Source organism: Rhipicephalus microplus, chromosome 5 (assembly GCF_043290135.1).
Source record: "Rhipicephalus microplus isolate Deutch F79 chromosome 5, USDA_Rmic, whole genome shotgun sequence".
NCBI lineage: Eukaryota > Metazoa > Arthropoda > Arachnida > Ixodida > Ixodidae > Rhipicephalus > Rhipicephalus microplus.
Window position 1 is genome coordinate 50320915 of NC_134704.1, and position 22682 is coordinate 50343596.

The window sequence follows — 22682 nt, forward strand, 5'->3', positions numbered from 1 at the left end:
CTGTCTAGTACAGCACTTATTGCAATTACAACATAAATATTTACTTAATTATATTACTGATAGCCATGCTATATTTCTGCATGAAGCAAATTCACCGACCCACTGAAATTAGTAGTAATATAGTTATCCTGCTGGAAGTGAGCATTTCTAAAAAGGTAAAATTGTACTACAGTAAAACTTTGTAAACTTTTAGTCATTGAGACCATGACAAATCTTCTAATTAAGCAGGTTTTCGCATTGGTGGAACATACAAAATGTGGGATGCAAGGAACTTGCAGAGTTGTCTTCCTGCATCAGTGTGTGCGCTCTGTCCTATGTGTCTTCTTTTTGAAGCGTTCCCTGCACACTAAGAAAGTACATTTCTTTAAAAAAAAAAAACTGCAACACCTGGTTACAATTTTGCAGCAAACAAGGGGGAACGCCAGGCCTCGCTACTGCCACACACACGCACACACACACACACACACACACACACACACACACATATGATGAGCACATCATGATGTGACCATTCGCCCACCATTCATTCTGGTAAAATAAAGAATTTAATAATAGGCAGTGTGATAAAATTCGTGATTTGTTTTAGCTGGAAAACATGATCATTGAAGCTTTCAGACTGAGTTTCTGAAGTAGGCGTTGTAGGCAAGAACTCTGCCATCAGCGCGAGTATGCTAATCGCTGGAGCAACCGGCATGCTGAGGTTCGCATACTTCATGAATTCTGCCAGACTGTCCTTTATTAATTTTAATTTCTTTATATTCGCCGAAAGAATGGATAAACGATGATGTGCTTACGTTGCGAAAAGCATGCAACGTGCTGTTCATGCATAACCCCTGTGCTGCAGTGAAGCATGTCTTGTTTTCTACAAGCATACGTTTTAGCTGATCACGAGACCGTTCTTTTTTATAATTTTATTTTTTGTGGTGAAAGTTGCGAGGCTGCGATGCTTCATCCTTTACTCATTAGTATTACTATAGTACATTGCCTAGTGAATCTTAAGGGGTGTCTTTTGGTGGATTGAAGGTGACATCGGGAATCGGCATTCTGCTTCCAATGTTTTCGAATCAATCAGACTGGTGCTGACCCCTGCTTCAATTTATAAACTCAATTTTTCATTGCAAATTACGGGTAGGCAGAAATGCTGTGAATTAAGTGGGCTTTTGAAATAACCAAGTTTGAATTAATGAGGTCTTCTGTATTATAAAATGCCTGCCAGAACGCCCCACTTTGACATCTCGTTAAACCCGGCACAGTCTTCACCAAAGCAAGTCTGTGTAGTAGGAAAATATTTAAACCAGAAGTTATGTAAATTGACTGTAGGCAACAAAAATGCTTTATTTATTATTAGCTTACTGTTCATTGTCCCTTCCTTGCTAGTTGTGTATAAAAATGACAAATTCATTTGCACCCCAAAATGAAGACGCCATGTCGCAAAGGGTTATAGAGATATTCTTCACTCTGCTTGAAGCCCTGACATGCCTACACATAGATGCTATAGTGGGCATTGCGAATTGTTGCCTGTCAAGAAGCATGGATAAATCAGACTATTTGCGGTATGTTGACATCAGTAACCCAACTCGTAAAACAAGGTTCAATAGAGTATATTATTGGACACAGATTAATTGGGGAAGAGTGGGCTCATATGTGACTGAACATGGATGCACATGCTTTTACATCTGTGCACCACTGCCATGTTTGGTATCAAGTGGGGATATGTGATACGAGAGCAACTGTTCTATTATTGGCTCTGGGCACTTCAAGTTTTCACAAAATGTTTTTTTTTTCTGCTGATTGTAGATATCAAATGAAATTCTTGTTGTAAAAACGAGAATGTTATTTCAATTGTCTTGCTATAAATGGCAAGAAAGAGCCTGCAATAGAGCAAAATACGGCAGATTACCCCTATTTACTCGCATAATTTGCACACTTTTTTTCCCGATTTTGGGACCCCAAGAACGGGGTGCGCAAATTACGCGGCGATTTCGCCATTGCATACGAAATATTGTGCCGTAGTCCTAACGCGTGCAGTATATACACTTATAAAAAAAAAAGAAAAATTAATTGGAGCACAAACAAAGTGTACTTGTTAATTTTTAAAGAATTAGCACATACTTTACCCAGTCAGATCCTTTCACGCACGGTCTAGCGGGAATCAATGATCGCAAAGTCTGATTGGGAATAATTGTATTTTTTTGAAGCTCTTTTGATAATGCTGGAAGAAACTAGGCCTCACGACACGAAATTACTGGATGAACTAAGCATCCGCACATAATTGAAAGGGCCTCATTCAATGGCAGGAAACTGGCATTAGAAGCGTGCTCATTTCTGCTTTCTAGCGTACCGATCGCGCCGGTCGTCAAGTTGAAGTACATCCCCTTGAAGTACTTTGCAGTGGCATGCTTTCCGTTTTCCTCGATGAAATTCACAACAGCGAGCTTCGATTTTGCCGTATATATAATTACTGCAGCACATCGCAAGGGAACCATCAAAACGCTTCAGCCACATGGCGAAACAAAACTTCCGAAATTGACCAAGCGTGCATTGCAGCGTGGACGCAGAGAACGAGGGGAACAGTTGGCGCGATAGGCCCTCGCACGCTTTCGATGCAGAAAGTCGTCCGTGCTGCGCCGTGAGCGTGCATTCTCGCCATTATCGAGGTAGTAGAGATTGGGAGTAAGGGGGAGGCAAACGCTCGAGCAGTTCCAGCAACCCGTCAACGGGTTCGTGTTCGGGTGCGGTATTCTAGGGACGCTAGTTCGGGGAAGTCCTCGGAAGCAGGGACTTTGCGCTGGCAGCCTGTTTGGCTGCACTCGTCTGCCCGACGAGGCGCACACCCCGCCGAAGCATCGAAAGGTCCAAAGGTGCGTGTACCTGCGAGCTGGCTCAAGCGGGTCGGGGAGCGCGAAATATGCGAGTAAATACACATATATATTTTTTTGAAAATCTGGCAAAATATTAGGGGTGCGCAAATATGTGAGGGTGAAAATTATGCTCGTAAATACGGTATGTTCTTGAATGTGGAAAAAAACAGAAAGTTAAAAAAAGAAAATTACGTAATAATGTTTTCTTATAGTATATTTCTACAGAAGTTATCGTCATGATAAGCACCACTTGTTCCACTGGTACACTGCCAGTGATACAAGTGGTTTTACACTTTCAATACACAGAAATATTGCTTACATAGTCATTACATTAGTCTTTCGGAGGTGCTTGGTAGCGCTTACGTTTTTTTTGTAACACCTTGTTCATTAATCTCGCGTCGTTGCCTCGCAGAGTTTTCTCGAGACATCACAGATAACCAGATGTTCCAAGTGGCTCCTGTAGTGCTTCCCGAGATGTACAAGATCTTCACTCAGCCTCAGGTACGGAAAAGTGTAGCCGCACGCACTGCGATGCAAAACACTGCTCGTTTCTCTCTGCGTCCTTTTACGAATGTCTCGCGTTCTATTTTGCACAGAAATATGGCATACGGACTCGTGGACGAGCTGTGGAAATTTTTTCTACGTGCGCCCAAATCATTGCTACCATGGGTCATACGGACAAGGTACCGGAACTTTCTCGCTTCTTTTGACTGTGTTGTGTTTGGCGTGTCAGTCTATTTCAGCTTTATTTGTTCTGCTTGCCATATTAGAGCACGACCAAGACGCTTCTTTACCCGATTTTGCCCCAATTCACTGAGGCCTTCGTCGAGGCATTGAAGATACCCGATGGCCCCACGTCGGACTGTGGCATCAAAAAAGAGATATTAAAGGTTAGTGACCCTACTCTGCTTGCAGCTTCCCCCGACTCCTGAAAAATTGAGAAGAGCAATCTATCATAATAAGAGGCATTAGCAACCGTGAAAAGCAGGTGCATGTTTTTGAATGTGTAATTCTAGACTAGTAATGCATATTGCATTCGGATTGCCTTGTGCGGATTCTTCAGAGCTGTGTGGCTTGTCGCACGACTGTCCAAGAACTTCTTTCATATTGGGTCGTGCCGGATAAAGAATGTCCGTGGCTTTCTTTGCGAGCTCTCTTTAGTAGCAGAAAAATGGGCACGCTAAATTATAAAGTTTGCCGTATCTTGAGGCTGTTCTTCGAGTGCAACGAGTTATGTACGTCGGAAAAGAAATATGTAGCGATAATTCAAAGTTTTTGTTTTTGTGTTTATATTCTCGCAGGCATTGACGGTTTTAGTAAAGTACGAACCCAAGCAAATGTCGACCTGGCTTCCACACATCTTGACGCCCGTCTGGAATTCGCTCACAGAAAGTGCACACATGTATCCTTTTCATTTGCTTGCCCTCATTTTTTTTTTTTTTCAAAAACGAATTAAGTGTGAAGTGGTAATTGCTTTTAAGCAGGTCGCACGCTGCAAAAATCTATGTATTGATGGGTACTACTTCTCGGTGGAATCTGGACTGTAGCTGCTTCCCTTGACAATTTGCTTCAAGATACGTGAGAACAGCCGTCAACGATTCGGAAGAAGCTAATGATCCTGTAGACTCCGACGGTTAGTGCTTTATTGGCTCTTTGTTAAAGCCATGTTCTGGTACAGCATTTAATTTTATTTTTCATTAGTACACAATAGTTAAATTGGTACAAAATGGTTATGTTTTGTTTTTGATAACACATACCGTAAAATGCCGAGCAAGCACTCCCACCCGAGTGAGCGCTCCCATCCCTTTTCTGGGAGATTCAAAAAAGCGTCAATGACCGGTTTCGGATCGAGCAAACGTCCCCTATCCCAAATCTGCTTGGATTATGCTCCACCTAAGGCGGGGGAAGGGGGACTTGGCACTTCACGGTAGTGTATTTAAGCTTTGCATGAGTGTGTCAGTCTGGCCAGATGGTGCCCTAATTAGTAACGAGCTTTAAACTTTTATTAATATGCAGGATGCCTATTGCATTGTATTGCTTTCACTGTTTCACTCTCACGTAATTTGTTTATTCTCGGTGTTTAGCCAAGACCACGGTCGTTCTGCGTAACAGTATTCAGTGACCCCAGAGTGACCCTGGAACATTTAACATGCTCAACCAGATGTTTTTTTTTTTTCCCAGGCATTCTTCAAAGCAACATGTCTTGACAGTTATCAATGCGGCAAGGTACTACAAAGAGGTCTTCATATATTTTCATTTTCAGGTGAAGTCCTTGGCTTTGAAAACGTAGTCTTCATGATATTTGATTTTGTGAATGCGCTTGTCGAAACACCGAGGTTTCATGGCCTTGTCAAGAAGGGGCTGTCCGACCTGATCTACTACATAGTGTTCTACATGCAAATCACAGAAGAACAGGTAGGCAGTTGAGGCTGGCGCCTCTAATCTCTGTAATTTACTTAAAGTTTGCTGTTATCAGTTTGTTCTTTATAGGCGTTAGTGTTTATTGCAGTTCAGCATTTTAATTTCATCAAGCTGTAAGGGACGCTAAAGATGAATGCTGCTGGCGCAGGTTTCGTTGTCAGATGGCTGTCAAATAGCTTACTTTTTACAAGATGAGGGAGAAGTACAGAGTAAAACCAAAGCTTGGAGAGACTAAAAGGTCTTGAACATGGAGTGTCTCTGAAGCCAATGTTTCGACAAGCTTCCTTGTCTTCATGGCTGCAACTGTAATTGCAAGCCAAAAAGCTCTGCAGCAGTTTTAGTGGAAACATCGTCTTGGGATTCCATGTATAAGGTTTCTATAGCATTCCAGAGTAATTTCCTAAAATGTTTTTGAGAGACTGCTGCTCCTGTACAGCTGTGAAACGTTTGTTTGATGCCACTTGTTTAGCTTGAGAGAGTGCTTTACTTAATTGCCTGATTATTGCTAGCCTAGTTTGGTGCCCCATTTTTTTTTGTAACTGCACCACACATTCTTTTATGTCCCTTTTTTGTCTGTATAGGTTCGCACCTGGACGAGCAGTCCGGACCGATTTGTCGAAGACGAGGATGACGACACATTCTCGTACTCTGTTCGAATATCAGCTCAAGACCTGCTTACGGTAAGTGGCCGTAATCATTTAAATGGGCCTTTGATTTTGTGCATATTGTGAGAAAACTTCTGTGCGCACACATTTTCACTTGTGTGCAGGTGCACAGTGACCTCAAAGGTGACCTGTGTTACATCTACAATGCAGGTTTTATTTCTGGAATACGAAGATGAGAGTTCTCGGGGCCTGAGTGAGGCAGTTGCTAAGCATCTTCAAGAAAGCAATGCTGCGCGAGCCAGTGGAGACCGCAACTGGTGCGTTGTTGAGTCGCTTTACTGTAGAATGCCGATGACAAGGTTTCTTAAGCCTCGAAGGGACTTCTTTTAGCCTTAAAAAGAAAAGCGTTTTTTTTTTTCCATATTAGTAAGTCACTCTTTCACAATCTCAAAACTGCCACATTTGCCTCGAAAAGATGCGTGGTAAGCGAGAAAACGTGCAAGGAAAAAATGGGTCTCCAGGGTCTCCTTGAAATTCCTGCATCGAATGCTGCTACGTCATAGATTTTGACGCCATCTACTAGGTCCTACACTGTTCCTAATTTATATAATTGAAGTGCGTTGTCTTCTGCGGGGGTAGTAAACTTAACATGCCATATTTCAGGTAGTTTCGTTGAGCCAGTGTTGCCAAAATATGAAAAATACTTAAAAATTCATGATGTCATGCATGAGGATTTCGGCACGATATTTAAGAACGAATATAGCTAGTATTCAATTTCAACTCGTATTGGGGACAGGGCGGTGGCCAATAGAAAGGGAGACGATAGGCGTAACTTTGAGAGATATGAAGACAGCAGAGTAGGTCAGGGAATAAGCTGGGGTTAAGGATATCATAGCTGAAATCAAGATGAAGCTGACATGGGCCGGACACGTAGCGCAGAGGCGGGATAACCGCTGGTCATTAAGAATAACTGATTGGATTTCAGGAGACTGCAAACGTGTGAGAGGGAGACAGAAAATAAGGCGAGCAGATGAATATAAGAAGTTTGCAGGTATAACGTGGCAGCAGAAAGCACAGGACCGAGTTGATTGGCGGAACATGGGAGGAGCCTTTGCCCTGCAGAGGGCGTAGTTAGGCTGATGATGATGATGATTGAAAAAATTAATGGTATTAGTGTTCTTGGAGCACAGTTTATCAATCTAAACAGACTTGTTGACTCGCTTTAGTGTCCCTTTAACATCTCTTCATGTTCGACCTCTTCGGCACTGACAGCAGTGTTCAGCATGGTCAAATAATACGTCCTTCCTGCCTCTGATCTGCCCCAGTCAGCAGGTTGGTATGATTGAGAACATGAAAGTAAATACCAGTCAAGATAAAGAAGTTATTGAAAGCATGGCAGTTAAATATAAGGACATTATTTTCCATTACCGAATGTGAGGCCACTAGTTTTGTAATAATGGCATGATAGCGTCCTTGGAATCGACGATGCTGAAAGGAGGTACTGTATGTGTACTTCAAGCAAAATAAAGAGGCCACTGCAGCATCTGTAACTTAGTACAGGCATTAGAGTACTGAAATATTCCAGCTATCAGATATTGGATCATACTTTGGTACCATTGGTTTGTATATCTAGTGCAGTGTTGCAGAGGCAAACAGATGTGCTGAACGTTCATGCTGAATAGTCTAGTGCGCGCTGTGCATATGTAACAGTGATGGGGATTTTCTTTGCAACCAGGTGGAAAATTCACGAGTCGTGCATGCTTGCCCTTGGGAACTGCCAAGATGCATTTGTTCAGGGCGCCCCAGGTCACCAAATATTTGACATTAGAGGCTTCCTTGAGTCGGTGGCACTGCCAGATCTAAACACAACTGGTAAGAAATGGCTTTGTGGCACTCACAGCTAGAATTTATTTGTTTTTTGTGCTATAATGTTTTTAAGATGCTTTAGTATTTATAAAGCTCTCTAATTCTTTGCCTCCTACCTCCTCCCTCTCATTTTCTTTGCTTAAATGTGCGAATGAGCTGGCTTCAACATACATCACTCAGTTTTCTCATTTAAGAACACCTCTGTTGTATTCGTAGAAATGTTGCTTCAACTTTTGGTAAATGTTATGTTCGCTAGCAAAATTCCTTTTCTTGAGTGTCTAATACCTGTGTCACACAGGCGCACAAAAAGTCTTTTAAGTAAGCGGTCTTTTACGAAGTTGAAAGACTTTTAATAAAGAGGTGTTTGCGGCGCAGACACACGGCAGCAACGATCTCCTTTTAGTGTTTTCGTTCGAAGACGCTAGTGAAAGCGTGGCGCTAGCAGTTAAAAGAGAAGCAATGAAAATTAAACGATGTATCACGATGTACAAATTAAAGACTTGTTGCACTGCACGTTTCTTCAAATAAATTTAAGAATAAGAGATGAAGAAACACCAATGTGAAAGTTTGTTGCACTAGTTAAGGAAGCATTCCCATAACTAGCGACGTGCACAAGTCCGTCTGGCACCACTGGGCTTTTATTTACCGTATTTGTTTTTCGCTGCTCTCGACTGCTCTCGACACGTTATGGGCGACCGTACGGGAGAAAAAGCGAGGATCGCAAGCCTCACGGCCTGCCTTCTCGCTCTGGAAAGCGAGGCAGACGCTGCAAAAGCCGCCAAAGAGAGGATAAGGTGTCTGCTTCCGACCATTGCAGTCGCTGCCTTTTCAGTGGGGCGCCGGCTGCTTGATCTGCGGAGTTGGCCATAGACGCTCGGACTCGGACCACATGAATGACGGGCAAACACACAACTGCCACGCTTTCCTCGCTTGTGCAAAATGGCGCGGCGCGAGACCGAGCGTCACCACGGGATATTGCCGACGCGTTGTAGCTGCTTACGAGAGTAGAAAAGGAAATAACCATTAAAAGAGTTCATTACACCTTCTGCAGGATATGAAATTTGTTTTTACAAAGAGTTTTGGTGACAGAAAAATAAGCATTCGCTCTTTTTTTCCCACCACTCGAAAACTGCTGGCGCCCACTGGTTTCGAGGCTACTCATTTGGAGCCGTAAAAGAGATCGACGAACTCCGCTTACGAAAAAGACCGCTTCTGAAAAGGAGTTCGCTCTGTGCCATATGTCTGCTGTCAGGAACTCCTTTTCGGAAAAAGGCCGCTTACTTAAAAGACATTTAAGTGCCCGTGTGACAGGCGTATAAATGAAATTTTTCCAAAGATATCTTGTGAAGTATTGCGTCCATCTTGCACATTTTGCAGATTCTCCATTCTTGATTGGTCGCTGTCTGTGGGTGGCAAGCAAATATGTCGCTTTCCAGACACCGGAAATGACACAGAGGTATGGAACTTCATGTTCATTTTTTAATTTTTAAATTTGTTTCTTATATGTTTGGCATGTGCGAGAGAAGTCATCACCTGCAATCTTTCATTTTATCGCTTGCTTGTATCTAGGTTCCTCCAAATGACTGTTGAGTGCCTGCAGCAGACACAGTCGGCCACGTTACGAGTGTCCGCGGTTCGAGCGATGTGGGGGTAGGCAGTTTTTCTACTTTGCATGTCTGCATTTGTGCGTGTAAAAATTGCCTTTAGCCGTGAATTGTTGATTTGAGCACAATTACTTTGGGCAAGCTACTCGTGGTACATTGATGACTAATCTAGACTGTAGTGTAGCGGTAGCACGCGCTTAGCTGTGTCCTTGTTGAATGCATGTCTCCCCTGTAGGAGGCATCCAAACCATCGCTTGCCACTTTTCAGTTTGTGACAGTGGACACAGGCCTGATAAAAACAATACTCAAGATTGGCCTGAGAAACAGGAAGAGGCAATCTTGTCTCTCGCAAGTTCTCATTCATGTGACATTGCAGTGGCTACTGAAATTGTGTTCACACTTGCAGTACTACTAAGCATGAATGTTTCTTTGTGCGAAGCTTCCATGCCCGTACGTTTGACTCTTTGCGCTCCGTTGTCGACTCCTGCCCAACAATGCAACGTGGGCGCAGCAGGCCTTGGTCTGGCACTGCTTGACAAGTTATTTTGCTCTAGATTCGCACACGCGTTATCCTGCTATATCACATGGCGTCAGTAACTGTTGGTAAACTTTCTTTACTTGATCTTTGAGTTGTTTAGTTTTGGACCTGAACAGTTGGAAGGTGGGGGAAAAAATTTCAGACTGCAAAAGGTTACGCTTGAGGGATGTGTAAACCGGCAAATCATGAGTAGCACCCCATTTGAACAGCCCAAAATACTTAAGACATGAAAATGAACTTTACTTGAATTAGAGCAGCCTAAAAAAAATCTTTAATAATGTCCTGCTTCATGCTATGCTTGGGGAAATTTGTATTAGGGCTACAATAATGTTGTCAGTGCTTCGGTAATTACTGCTGCTGACTCTTGCTGGCGCCACTATGGCACCAAGCACACAAAATTTGAAGCTAGAGACAAGCAGATGCACACCACGTCTCGGTTAGCAGTCTTGTGGGCAAAAAAAAAAGGGGGGGGGGGGGGGGCATACCATCTGAGATTTGTGTTTGATAACCGAAAATGCTTAAAATATGTCGCGGGTATGCAAATCTTGAAGGCCATGCTTTTGATGCCGTAGCGCCACTTTGCTTGAACAACAAGTAAAATGTGAACAGTGCGACAAGGTAGCCGACTCGCTTTGCATTCATTGCATTTTGGTGCCCTCGGCAATCTGCCTCTTTGAACGTAGCGACTTGCAATTCGCGCATCAAACAAGCTGGCAAATTCACAAGCACCGCACGACCGATCACAGTAATCCTATGAAATAGCGCTGCCTGTACGCAAAGAGGGATTGGAACTTCTTTGAACACAACCAAAAAATTATCAGTATCATTTTTTTTTAATTTCGCTTTCTGGGCTTCGTCACAGAGCATTGTTCGATATACCGAATATTCTGCTGCGTGTCGGTTTGATATGTAAGTGCACCAGCCCCATGCTTTTGCATGGTAAGTTCATGGGAATTTCTGAACTGTTCGATATACAGTTAACCCCCTTTATAAGGGGCATGCTCCGGGCAGCAGTTCTTGTCTTTTATAAGCAGGGCACCTTGTATGCATTTTCTTGTCTACCTGTAGAGGCCACTAGTGTCTCTTATTCCTATTTGTCTCTTATATCAGTGTCTCTTATAAAGGGGTTCGGCTGTAGCCACAATTCGATATAGTATCTGAATTCTATATATCCGGCAGTACCTGTGGTACAAATTCCGAAAAAGTACACACAAACATGGTGGTGTCGCAGAGAAGTACAAAACAATTCATGCACAGCTCTAATGCCCCCTTTTTTTTTCTCTTTTAAATTAACCCTTTATGAGCATGGTCAGAAAACGCTGCTGATTGGTAGTCGAGGCTCCTGAGAATGCATAAGCCAAATATTATAGGGCAGCACGCGGCATGGAATTCACACTGATTTAATTGTCAAAGTCAGCTGAAAATCTCTTTTCTCTTCTCTTGTAAAATCATGCTATATACTGAGCAGTCATTGCGTCACAAGCCCAAGTATTGCGACAGTGGCTGATTTAATTAAGTATGGCACGCTCGGGAGTCACTGGGGTCACCGTGAAAGGCTGCGACCTGTCCGCATGTATAAAAAGAGAGACAGAGAGGAAGTGCTGAGGTCAAAAGCACGTGATGTACCTTCTTCCCCCCCGTGCCGTCCCTTTTTGCTTAGCTTACAGTGCTTTAGTCAGGACGAGAGGAGAGCGAAAGCGATTGCGGCGTGTGACAAATATTTGTTACTTCACTCGTACTGGGCAGATTCTGTAAATTTTTTGCGGTGGTCAGTTCGCGAGGCAGTAAGCTTCTGTACTAAATTTATTCCATGGCTTCTCGTAAAGGTGTTGCAGGACCCGTTAAGAAAAAAGAAACATTCACGAGTCTGATGTTTCGGCCTTGTTTGTATCTCCTCTGTCCCAGGTTCTGCGGGCACCTCAACAACCACAACCAGTCGAGCCAGCTCGCGCCGTTTCTGGCTCCCTTCACCGACGGGCTCATATCGCTGTCAACGCAATTCTCTTCTGACGTTCTAGCCTTGGCCATTGAGGCTTTGTCCGTTGTGATTACAGTGAGTACCCACTTTCTGTATAGAGCTCATCGATATGACCACTAAGGGGAGACACTGGTCTCGAGACCGAAGGCTTCTTGAAAAAAAAGTTAATTTTTGAAAACAGCATTTTTGGCATTTGCATTTAGTGTATTACTCTCCTTGTACAGCAAGTTTCATGTGTCTGAGGTTAATATTTCAGCTGTAGCATCAAAACATGTCGGACACCTGATTTTCTCGTCGGTGTTGACGCTAGAACAACATATTCAATGATGCCATATGTGCATCTCACCGCCTTGAGGGTATACTGATTGTAGGCAACCAAGGCTTTGCAGTGTTCATGTGAACACACATCTGTGCTTATCCACAATAAAAAGTTGTAATTGTTTGTTTTCTTGATTTTCTCAAAACACTAATTTTGCACACAAAGGAAGACATTTACTGCGATATATCAGTGGCTATCACAGATAGAACAAAAATTCTTTTTACAGCATGAAGCTTGGGGTTCGGAGCACACAACGTACATAGCAAGCAAATTTTATTTATAGTTTGATTATATGTTTTTAAAATTTGCCCTTTTTTTGTGACCGCTACAGATGAACCTACCTACTTATAATGATCCCAAGTATAACAATCTATGGGTTATGACAACCATATTTTGATGCATGAACTTACGATTTGGCTATGCTACCCATCGAAACTGTGTTCACATATATAGCGACATTTTTCGGAGCTTTCTACTTTTACAATGAACACTTCCGACATGATCGTGATAAAAACATGGCACATACGAAGCGAGAGAAGAAAAAAACATTATGACAGGCATGCTAATGTATGCGAGACGCACATTCGTGCATGTTCTGCTGCAGTTTACTTGTAATGAAGGTATCTTGCACTGCTGCGAGCACCACACATACGTTTTGCACGCTGCGAGTGAGCTCACTTACTTTCCAGGCATTTATTCAATGGCAGTGGGGAGGGGGGAGACAGCATGAAGACTCGCGATCAGCTTTCGCACGGCAAACTTTTCTGATGCCATTCTCTGCATCTGCTACCGCCGATGATTAACCAAACGGGGCTTTCAAGTGGAAGAAGCAATACCTTCTTGTTGCATAAAAGTTCACTGCGACGCCCAGATCACTGATGCCACAATGTGCCGCAAAAGATTTTCTGCCTTTCGGTGATGGAAGAGACAGGCCGGTCAAAGATCATGACTTCTGCATGGTTGCACGGTGCCTTAACAGATAAGCATTAAAAAAAAGAGTGAGGTCAAGGTGGCCTGTGGCAATGAATGTTCCATTTTGACTCATTGGCAGCAACGTTACCACAGTCATCTGCAGATATCTGCTCGACTGTACGTGTTCAAGCCACGCTGAGTGAAAGCAGTACAAGGGCATCGTGCTGCCGTTTGCAAGTTCGCCTCTGCCGCGTCTTGCAAGGCCGCTTGTGCATTTGCAAAATGCATGGCTTCGTCGTGTTGAACAAACAGATCACTCGCACCACAAACGGGTCACTTGGGACCGCGTCCTTCAAATCGAAGTTCACCGCTGCTACTCAAACGACGACCCCCCCCCCCCTCCCCGCATTGTTCCATGCTCATCCAAGATGGGTGGTATGCTTTCTGTTTGAGCATTCAACGGCAGTTCTCAGTTCTAAAACAGGTTGCGATGTATTGTATGCGCCCTCTAGGCGATAGAGATGGGCTGGCTCATTTGATCTCTGCTTCAGCAGCGCTCGTGCCCTTTTACCCGCTCAAAAGTTACAATGCGTGGGAGCATGTTCTTAATCTGGACTTGTTATGAAACATGACAGCGACGGCTAAAAACCCACTGTGTGTGTCCACATACCGTATTTACTCAATTCTACCGCGGCCTCGATTGTAATGCGCACTCGGTTTTCACGACGAAAAAAAAAAAAAAAAGAAGTAAGACATCGATTGCAACGCGCGCCCATTTTTCTCGTTGGCCCGCACGATCACACTACTCGGGAAAACGACTCCTTTCGGGAGCGTCTTCCGTTTAAATATGAGGTACGGGGGAAGCTTGTGCCTATCTGACGTGCAACGGAGCATTGCCTTCACTCTTGTTTTACGGTGGCCCGATGTCAGCATGCGAACTTGCTTCGCCCCCTACTTCTCGACGGTTGTGGTGCCAGGCATGTCGAAGTAAAGAGGCGTCTGATCGGCATTCCCGATTTGCCCAAGCAGGTAGCCGTTGTTGTGCCGCAAGTTTAGGACGAACCTCTGAAAACTGTGAAGCTTTTCTTCGTACTCCTCCGGCACGTTTTGGCCCATGCCCGTTCGCTTTCGGAGGGAAAAGCCTTTCCTCTTCATAAAGTTAGTTAGCCAGCACCTGCTCGCTTTGAACTGGCTCCGCGTTAGCCCTTTTTCTAAAGCTAACTGCATAGCCCGCACTTAGAGCAGTTCTGTCGTCACGGGCTGCTGTGCCGCTCGCTGCTCAAGCACATACTCGGCAAGCAGCTCTTCAATTTGCCGAAACCGGCCCTGCTGTGGCCTTTGCGTGAATCTTTGTTGTCGCCAATCTTCTTTTGTTTCCGCCAGTCCCGCACGCACGTTTCGGGAACTCCGAACGACCGCGATGCGGCCCGATTTCCGTCTGTTTCGGCACACGCGATGACTTTTCTTCTAAAAGTGGCATCGTGGTGCCGCTTTTACACAGAGGCAGAAATGGCCGACGCGCCATGCGCCCCATGCCGAAGCACGTAGAGGGCGGCCATTTCGGAAATGCCGATGGCAATAGCATGACTGTATTCATTTTTTTTTCGCACTCGATTCTAACGTGCATGCGATTTATGAACTCGCTTAATCGGAAAAAAGGTGCGCGTTAGATTCGAGTAATTACGGTAATTGCTTTCGCAGTAATAACGCAGTTTTTTACAGCTAAATAAGTGTTTTCGGTTAGCTCTACCTTCAGTTCCACTCTTGTTTAATTTGTGCATTTTCACATTTTTGTACCGAACCTGAATTTAACGAAATCCTCTTTATAACGAATTGTTCTGGGAATTTGTCAGTTTTGTGATATCTAAGTTCTAAGTATCTAAGTTCTAAGTATCTAAGTTCTAAGATATCTAAGATATCTAACTGTATAATGAACTACTCATGAGTTTGTTGTAGATGGGCTCGACTGTATAGCCATATTGATAACAATGGAATGTACTGTAAAGGAAGAAATAACGGCATAAAAGCATGTTCAAGCAATGCGTCTCTGATTTTTATAATTTGCCACTTCCCCACCAACCTCCTTTGTGGATAACTCAGTGTTCTTGTCAATGTTGAATTGAAGGACGTCGGCCATACATGTGAGCACACATTAAAATCAATGTCATACTAGCATACCATTCATGTGGCTTAGGCATGAAATATGAGAATGCAATTACCTTTATTTTCTGTAGTACTGGTCAATACTTATGACCGAATTGAGGAAAGTATACACCTTGTCAACGAAGACTCTCTGGGCACCGCCACAAGCCCCTCTGGGCTGTTCTTGACATGCGTGACCCCCCCCCCCCCCCCAAAATGCAGGGCTGAAACTGTGTTATCAGCTTTTGGTACTCCCGTGCGACAGCCCAGAAAGGAGGAAATCCTTCGCTCCGTTAAAATGGTCCATAATTCCTGATAAAAGCACTTTGTTGGCCTAAACTAATTTGGTGTTGCCTAGTAAAGCTGGCTGCATATTGTAAGTTACTAATGGCATGTGCATTTGTGGGTGTGTTTGTTTTGTAAGCACATACTGCCACATTGAATATGCAGCACGAAGAGAACAACGAAGAACACGCGCAGCGTGTTCTTCGACTTGATAACTTGGGCCCGTATTTTCATTGCAGGTTGACCCACAATTCACGCAAACCGTTGAGAACAGGGTGTCGCCGCTTGCCATTGCAGTGTTCCTGAAGTACAACAGTGGTAGGTCCACAAAATTTTTGCTTATGATGTTTTGACAGTATTTGACATCATGTGTAAGTTTGGGCTCAGGCTGCTCCCAGAAAGCATTGCAGCAAACTGCAGTCGTATGATACATTCTGCAACAAGAAATCCTCATTCAGGTATGCAGAAAGACCCCTTTTATGTATTTGTCGAGTGCCGCCGCACGACAGTGGCTTCTCTGCCGTGCCTAATTTGCGCCTTCTTCAAATTGCGCGATTGCCCTTCAACCAATGTGTCAGCTTTCTGTCAACCACAAATCAACCCACAGGTAGGTAGGTGGTCATGCTGGCCGTCAAAATATTGAAGCGAAGAAAAATTATGTCTTTTGTGTAGCACAGGGGTGTTTCATTCTGCGATTTCGCTGAGCACAGCAACTTCTTCATGCACAACACGGTATGTTGATACAGTCAATCCAGGATACATCGAACTTGAAAGGGATCGCGAGTTGAATATATCGATAATTTGAACCACAAAATATGCGTAGCTAAGGCCTAAATTGGAGCATTTAAGGTCTCAGAAATTGTGGCAAGCGCTAACATAACGATTTGCTCACAGTATAATGAAGAACAAGGTGTGAACTGCAAGTTACAGCACTTTATTTCGCATGAAAATAGTCTGTAAACTTATCTTGCTTCTTGCGTGCATCAAGAGCTTCCACATAGGTAAGCCACTGACAATAGAAACGTGAGAAACCTTGCATTCGCTGGGCCAATGGTGCTGTTCAGGCGCAAAAACAGGCCCCGGAGGCCGAGTGTCGGCAGCAACTGCGTACCGATGATCCGGAAGCCTTCAAAGCCGCGCTGAATCATGAACGGAAATGCAAGTGCTGGTGGCGGGCGGATCCTGCAAACCACGCCTCTGAGTCAGCTCGGAATGTCAAACGCTTGCAGCAATGCTGCGCCGAACAAGCAGCATTGTGGGCACAACAGTGTCATTGTGATGATTGCAGAAGGGCGTTTACACTCCTCCATGACTGTGATCATGCGAGGCACAATGTGTGGCAAGTGAAATAAACACTTTGGTAAGCCCAAGCCAAACGTGTGTTTAACCTCATCAAGAAGCATGAATGTGTAACCAATAATTGTGAAAGGCTTCTGTGCAGCGTCGGGTGGAACCGACTGCTAAACATCGGGGCCGCAGGTTTCAGCTTTCGATGGTTAAAGAAACTGTTTACCGCTCAGAAAAATTTTTTTGATTGTGGCAAAATTCAAAAGATCGTTCATCACATCGGCGGCAACGAGCATGCTTTCGGTCCAGAAACAAGTAATTATAATTTTTACTTGATGTTGAAAGTCGATAAAGAGTGACCACTAGCATCACCCAACAACGAATGTGGTCAATCTTGGCAATTAATTGTTAGGACAAGAAATCCTCACAGGTAAATTTATTTTGCTTAAAAACAAACACGCTTAACTTGAAATTGTATTTTATGCTCTTGACGTTGCGCAAGAGACCAATTTTTGCTTTTTTTTTTCTCACGTGCTCAAATAGGCACGTAGTGCCGCTGCCAGAAGTGTGTTCGCTTGCCTGCATGCCTGCCTGCAAACAGCGGAGAAATGCTACCATGGCGTCCGCAGCCTCTCATGAGAACAACAAAAAAAGTGTGTGTGCCCAAGACGACCACTAAGAAATTTGTTTTACAGTAAAACCTCGTTAAACCGTAGTTGGCCGAAGCTCGGTAAAAGTACGTATTGAACGGTAGTACTGCTTAACCGAAATAGCGTCAGGTCTCCCACCTACCTGTCAAAAAAAAAAACCTTCAGGAAGTGCGATGAAAAAACAAAAAACGTGCAGTAATTTATTAACTTCGCATCACAAAGTCTGCAATCTTCATTTGACGACGCCGCGGCCTAGCAGCAATGACAGCAGCCTCAAACTCGCTTATGCTGCGAGTCAGCTTTTCCGCCAGCCCCCTCTTCTCGGTAAATACCTGCATGACACTGACGGAATGCGCAGCTTCGGCCACTGTCGGACCTGGATCACCCGTGTTGTCACTTTCCATGTCATCCTCATCAATAGCATTTGGCGACACTTCGACAACCGAGGCAACAGTAGCTTCATCGGACATGTCCGGAGATGTCTGCACATCACTGTGTGCGTCTCTGAAGTCGGGAAAGGAAATGCCTTCCGTAATGCCCTGCCGCTGCAGTACTTCAGCTAGCAGAGTTTCGCAAGCTTCGTCTACAATGTCCGTAATCTGGTCGATAGTGTCACTAGCGTCATCTGCGTCGCCCGCACACACACTGAAGCCAGTACCCTTGAAACAATTTCAAACTGTCGTTGCTTCAACCTGCCGCTGCGAGTATTCGAGCAGGTGAATCGTACCAATCAGGTCGATGGAGAATAGTTTGCCACATTCAATGGCGAGAAGAAATCTGCGCAGCAGATTCTTGTTGTAGAGATGTTTTACAGCTCGAATGATGCCTTGTTCCAAGGGCTGGGCAATCGCTGTCGTGTTTGGTGGCAGAAACGCCAACTTCACAGCAGTCAGGTTGTCCAGGGCGACGTGCGCCGAAGCATTGTCTAAAATAAGAACAGCTCTTTTGTTCTTAGCAGCTAAACGACGATCGATGAGACGCACGTACTCCTCAAAGAGTTTTGCCGTCATCCATGCTTTGGTGTTGCTGCAATGGATGACCCCTGATGGCAATCAGGCACCTTTAAAACATCTAAGCTTCGCCGACTTTCTAATCACGAGAAGCGGAGTTTTGTCGGTTCCAGTCATGTTTATGCAAAACGCCACTGATATTCTGTCTTTTGCATGCTTGCCGTTGGTGCACGTCTCGCCTTTGAACTCAAGCGTTTTGTCTGATAGCAGCTTAAAGAATAGCGCCGATTCATCCCTATTAGATATGTCATCAGGTGCGTAGTCTTCCAAGACCCGCGCCATCCACATCAGCTGCAGCACCTTCTCTCGAAACAGTTCTCATGGTAGTGTTGTGCCTCGCCTTAAATCTGGCCAGCCAGCCATTGCTGCTCACGAAGTTGTCATTGTTAAGCTGCGGGGCAAAAACCAGGGCCTTCTCCATGAGCAGGGGTCCGCTGATAGGCAGATTTTTCGACAGTGTGGCTTTCAGCCACTTCACCAGCACCACCTCTACATCCGAAAACGCCGAACCGCATAGTGGGCACCTTTTCGCAGTTGCAGCAGCACTGCCGAACAACTTCTCTCTGGAATTCCAAATTCGACACACCGTAGCTAACGGCGGGTCCTTTTTGCGTGCCAGCGCCGATTTTTAGTTCCACTTTCAATAGCGCGAATTATGTTCAATTTGTCCTCTATTTTCAGCACTCCATGCTTTTGTCCCAGCTTCGGCATGACGCAAGTACGAAGCAGCATGAGCACACAAACACAACACGTGAAAAACGACGTGAGAGCTGTACGACATGGAAGAACCAGAGAACACGTATGCACAGCACCAAAGGAATAAAGAAAGCAAAGCAAGCGCACACTGCATTTGCGTGTTTGTGCAAAGTGCCATTGCATGGACAACACCAGAAGCCTAGCTGGCCGAGTGCTTCTTGTTGCGGAAAAATCTGATAGATGGCGCTCACCAACACAGCCACCATTATCATCAATACAAACAGGCGAGGCGTGTTTCGATCTCTGGGGCTTGCTGTTCTGTCGGGACGCCCAGTGGGGGACGACATGCCGTGGCGAGTGTGCAACGAAAACGGGAAAAACTACTTATTAAATGAGAGATACGTGATAAGCTATAAGGTTTATGCGGATACGAAATGCATTATGTTCAATGGCCGCCGAGTCGGGGATTTGACCTTACTACTTTTAATACGAAACTACTGTTTAAGCGGGTACAGTTTAATAAGGTTTCACTGTATTAATAACCAAACTTGATGAAGCCTGCAAAAACCACATGTGGTTTCAGTTTTCGACTTTCACCGGCACCGACCAGTGTTGTAGGCATTCATCCCACCGCTGGAAGGAAACTAAGGAGACATAACGCAGACGGAAAAATTTTCTTTTAGGAATTTCTACGCGCTTTCCAGACAAACCGCTCGCTGCAAGGTTAGACACTTCACATGGTATGCTTTTTATTGCGACAAAAAACAGGAGAGCAATGAAGGACTGTAGGCAGTACTTTAATTATTTGTATGGAGTGCTTGGGTGGTGATTTTTAAGAAATAAATGTTTTTCTACCCTTGCACATTAAAATAGGCTTCTCACCCTCAATATTTATTGATTTCAATCGCACATTTTCCCGGATGGCACATTTATTTTTTGCTTTTCTTTTTTCTGGAAACTTATCTACGAAATTCTATTGTTACTGTTGAGTGTAGTGTGCAGACTCTGTCTGGAGGAGCAAGTCAAACAGCTGGTCGTTCGCAGTGCCCAAGCGTGGCACATAAATACATGAGTGCCAATAAGTTGTATGAGGCTGCTTTTCTTACATGTATGTGTGTAATTGTTGCAATAACGTAAAATTTATTGTAGTTATCGGCATGCAGGCCTTGCCGACATAAGGGTAAATGGTACTCGGAAAAAAGGAAAATCTTTCTAAAATTACCTATTTTTTTGATCACTTACTTTTCGTTTTTACTCGCTTTCACAAGTTTAGTTTCTCTACTGTTATGACAAAAATATTAAAGTTGTAGTTAAACTCAAAGTAAGTTAAAATCACCTTTATAGAGCACTAGGTAGCTATTAGAAGCTAAAGTGAACTCATTTTATAGAGTCCCCTGGACATTGTCACGTGGCTTTTTGCCATTGCATTTGGCATGAGGAGTTCACAAAAGTCACATGCTCAAAATAACTGTGGTTCCCAAGCCTTCAACAAAAGAAGTCGTTTTGAAAAGCTCATCTTTGCCACACAGATGAGCTTTTACTTTTACGTTTAAAATGCGTTTTTCTTGAGGTGGAATTTTGGGCAACTTTTTAAGTACATTACGTTTTTGATACTTTTGAGGGCCAGATTGGAATGAAATTTTTCGAACATATTCCTTAACATGTCAAGACTGCAATAACAGTCAGACCTCGTTATAACAAAGATGAAGGGGAAGTTGTAATTACTTTGTTATAACCATTAGTTTGTTATAGCCATTATTCATTTCTACCAACAATTAGCCAGCAAGAGGGAATGTACACACCAATGAATATCACAGCAGCCCACCGCGCAGAGAAAAATGGCCGTCGGAAGGCAAAAAAATAGCAAAATAACAAAGAACAATGCACTTTATTGCCGCCAAATTCAGCAGACCAGCTGGCAGTTCACTCGAAGTTAAATAGTTCATAATAGACTTTTTCCGACTCTTCCTCACGCGGATGCCTGCTTTTTCAGCTACAACAGCTATTGCGAGTCCGTCCTCACCGTCATCGTAAGCACCAAAGAAGCGGCACCGCAGGTCTGTCGCATCCAGCTCTTGCGCGGGCGTCGGTAGGTTGGGTTCGCCAACATTAGGCTCCGGAGTGTCGACACATTTGCCACTGTCGTCAAGCACGCCCGTCACCCTGGGCACTATTTCCGCATCTGACAATTCTCGGGTCGTCACTACGTCAGCATCGGCACCGACGTACACTCAGAAAGTGTCTCAGTCAGACACAAGGCCGGCGTCAAGTAGAGCGTCCCACATCGTCTGAGCCTGTCGCCCTCGGCACCCACTGGCGACATCCCCGAAATCTTCGGCCACTTTTTTTTTTCTTGACGCCAGACTCAACGGCTTTCAACATTGCCAACTTTTGCTCGTTTGTTATATTTTTGCGCTTATGTTGGCCACTCCCGTTGTCCATCTAGTGTGTAGTGGCAAAAACTGATACAGGCGATGTTGCTCTTCCACAGCGAACTACAAGGAAGAAAGCCACAATCTCTGCCATCCAGGCGGTGCGCGAGACCCCGGAGCAGAGCTGAAGGGGGGGGGGGGGAGGAAGATAAACGCCTGGGCGGCTTAACGAGTTCTACAGGAGAGGGGAGGCCGGCAGACATGCACGCGTGAGTTTCTGCACGTGCGAGTCCATTATTTCCTGAGGAAAGGGGAGGCAGGGGGACTTGCTCCCACACGCGTGTTGGCAAACGGCTCCCAGGTAGCGCAAGGAGCGAATTTTGAATTATCGTAGCCGTGATGAGACGTAAATCATCGCGCTATATTGAATTGACGTATACCAAAATGATCAGTAAATGCTCTTTGTAGACGAGCAATGGTTCATTATATTTATTGTGAGGAAATTTTTGCTTTGTTAAAATGAGGTTTTAAATGCATGGGCGTCTATGGGAATTTCAAAGGGAATTACGATTGCTTTGTTATATCCATTAGTTTGTTATATCCCACATCGTTATAATGAGGTTTTACTGCATCTCTTTTGACACGTCATGTTACTTTACATAATAATGAACTTAAAGTACGTGATCAGTCTTGGCTCGGCATTCTAAACTTTTTACATTACAGTTTTTCTTGTTCACTCAGTGTTTTGTACGCACTGTCCTGATTGTAGGCCCGTGTGCTCAGATTTGGGTGCACGTTAAAGAACCCCAGGTGGTTGAAATTTCCGGAGCCCTCCACTACGGCGTCTCTTATAATCATATGGTGGTTTTGGGACGTTAAACCCCACATCTCAAAATCGCACTGTCCTGATAATGATTTGCATTCTGTAGTTAATGTGGGGTATTATGAGCCATTACTGGTTAATAATTATAAAAGCTCAGTGGCAGAAAGGTCTCCAAAAAAAAAAGTACGGTATATTTTACACATTGTGATGGTACAAAATAACAGGTATGCAACTTGCTGTAAAACTGATTACTTATTGAAATCAGCATAAAAACTTGTGTGAGCTGCACAAATTTCATTGCTTTAGGCTACAG

General features: G+C 44.2%; 1 protein-coding gene across 2 annotated transcripts in view; it reads left to right on the forward strand.

Annotated features, from left to right (window-relative positions):
- Positions 1-22682, forward strand: part of LOC119174577 (Importin 9) — a 73155-nt gene that overhangs the window by 26646 nt on the left and 23827 nt on the right. For both annotated transcript variants that reach the window (XM_037425553.2, XM_037425552.2), the window contains exons 4-16: positions 3274-3362; positions 3458-3544; positions 3632-3751; positions 4163-4263; positions 4436-4494; positions 5125-5276; positions 5864-5962; positions 6098-6204; positions 7623-7759; positions 9131-9209; positions 9323-9403; positions 11801-11948; positions 15771-15849. In XM_037425553.2, the coding sequence (XP_037281450.2) occupies positions 3274-3362; positions 3458-3544; positions 3632-3751; positions 4163-4263; positions 4436-4494; positions 5125-5276; positions 5864-5962; positions 6098-6204; positions 7623-7759; positions 9131-9209; positions 9323-9403; positions 11801-11948; positions 15771-15849 (1338 nt within the window). The remainder of the gene's footprint in view (positions 1-3273; positions 3363-3457; positions 3545-3631; positions 3752-4162; positions 4264-4435; positions 4495-5124; positions 5277-5863; positions 5963-6097; positions 6205-7622; positions 7760-9130; positions 9210-9322; positions 9404-11800; positions 11949-15770; positions 15850-22682) is intronic.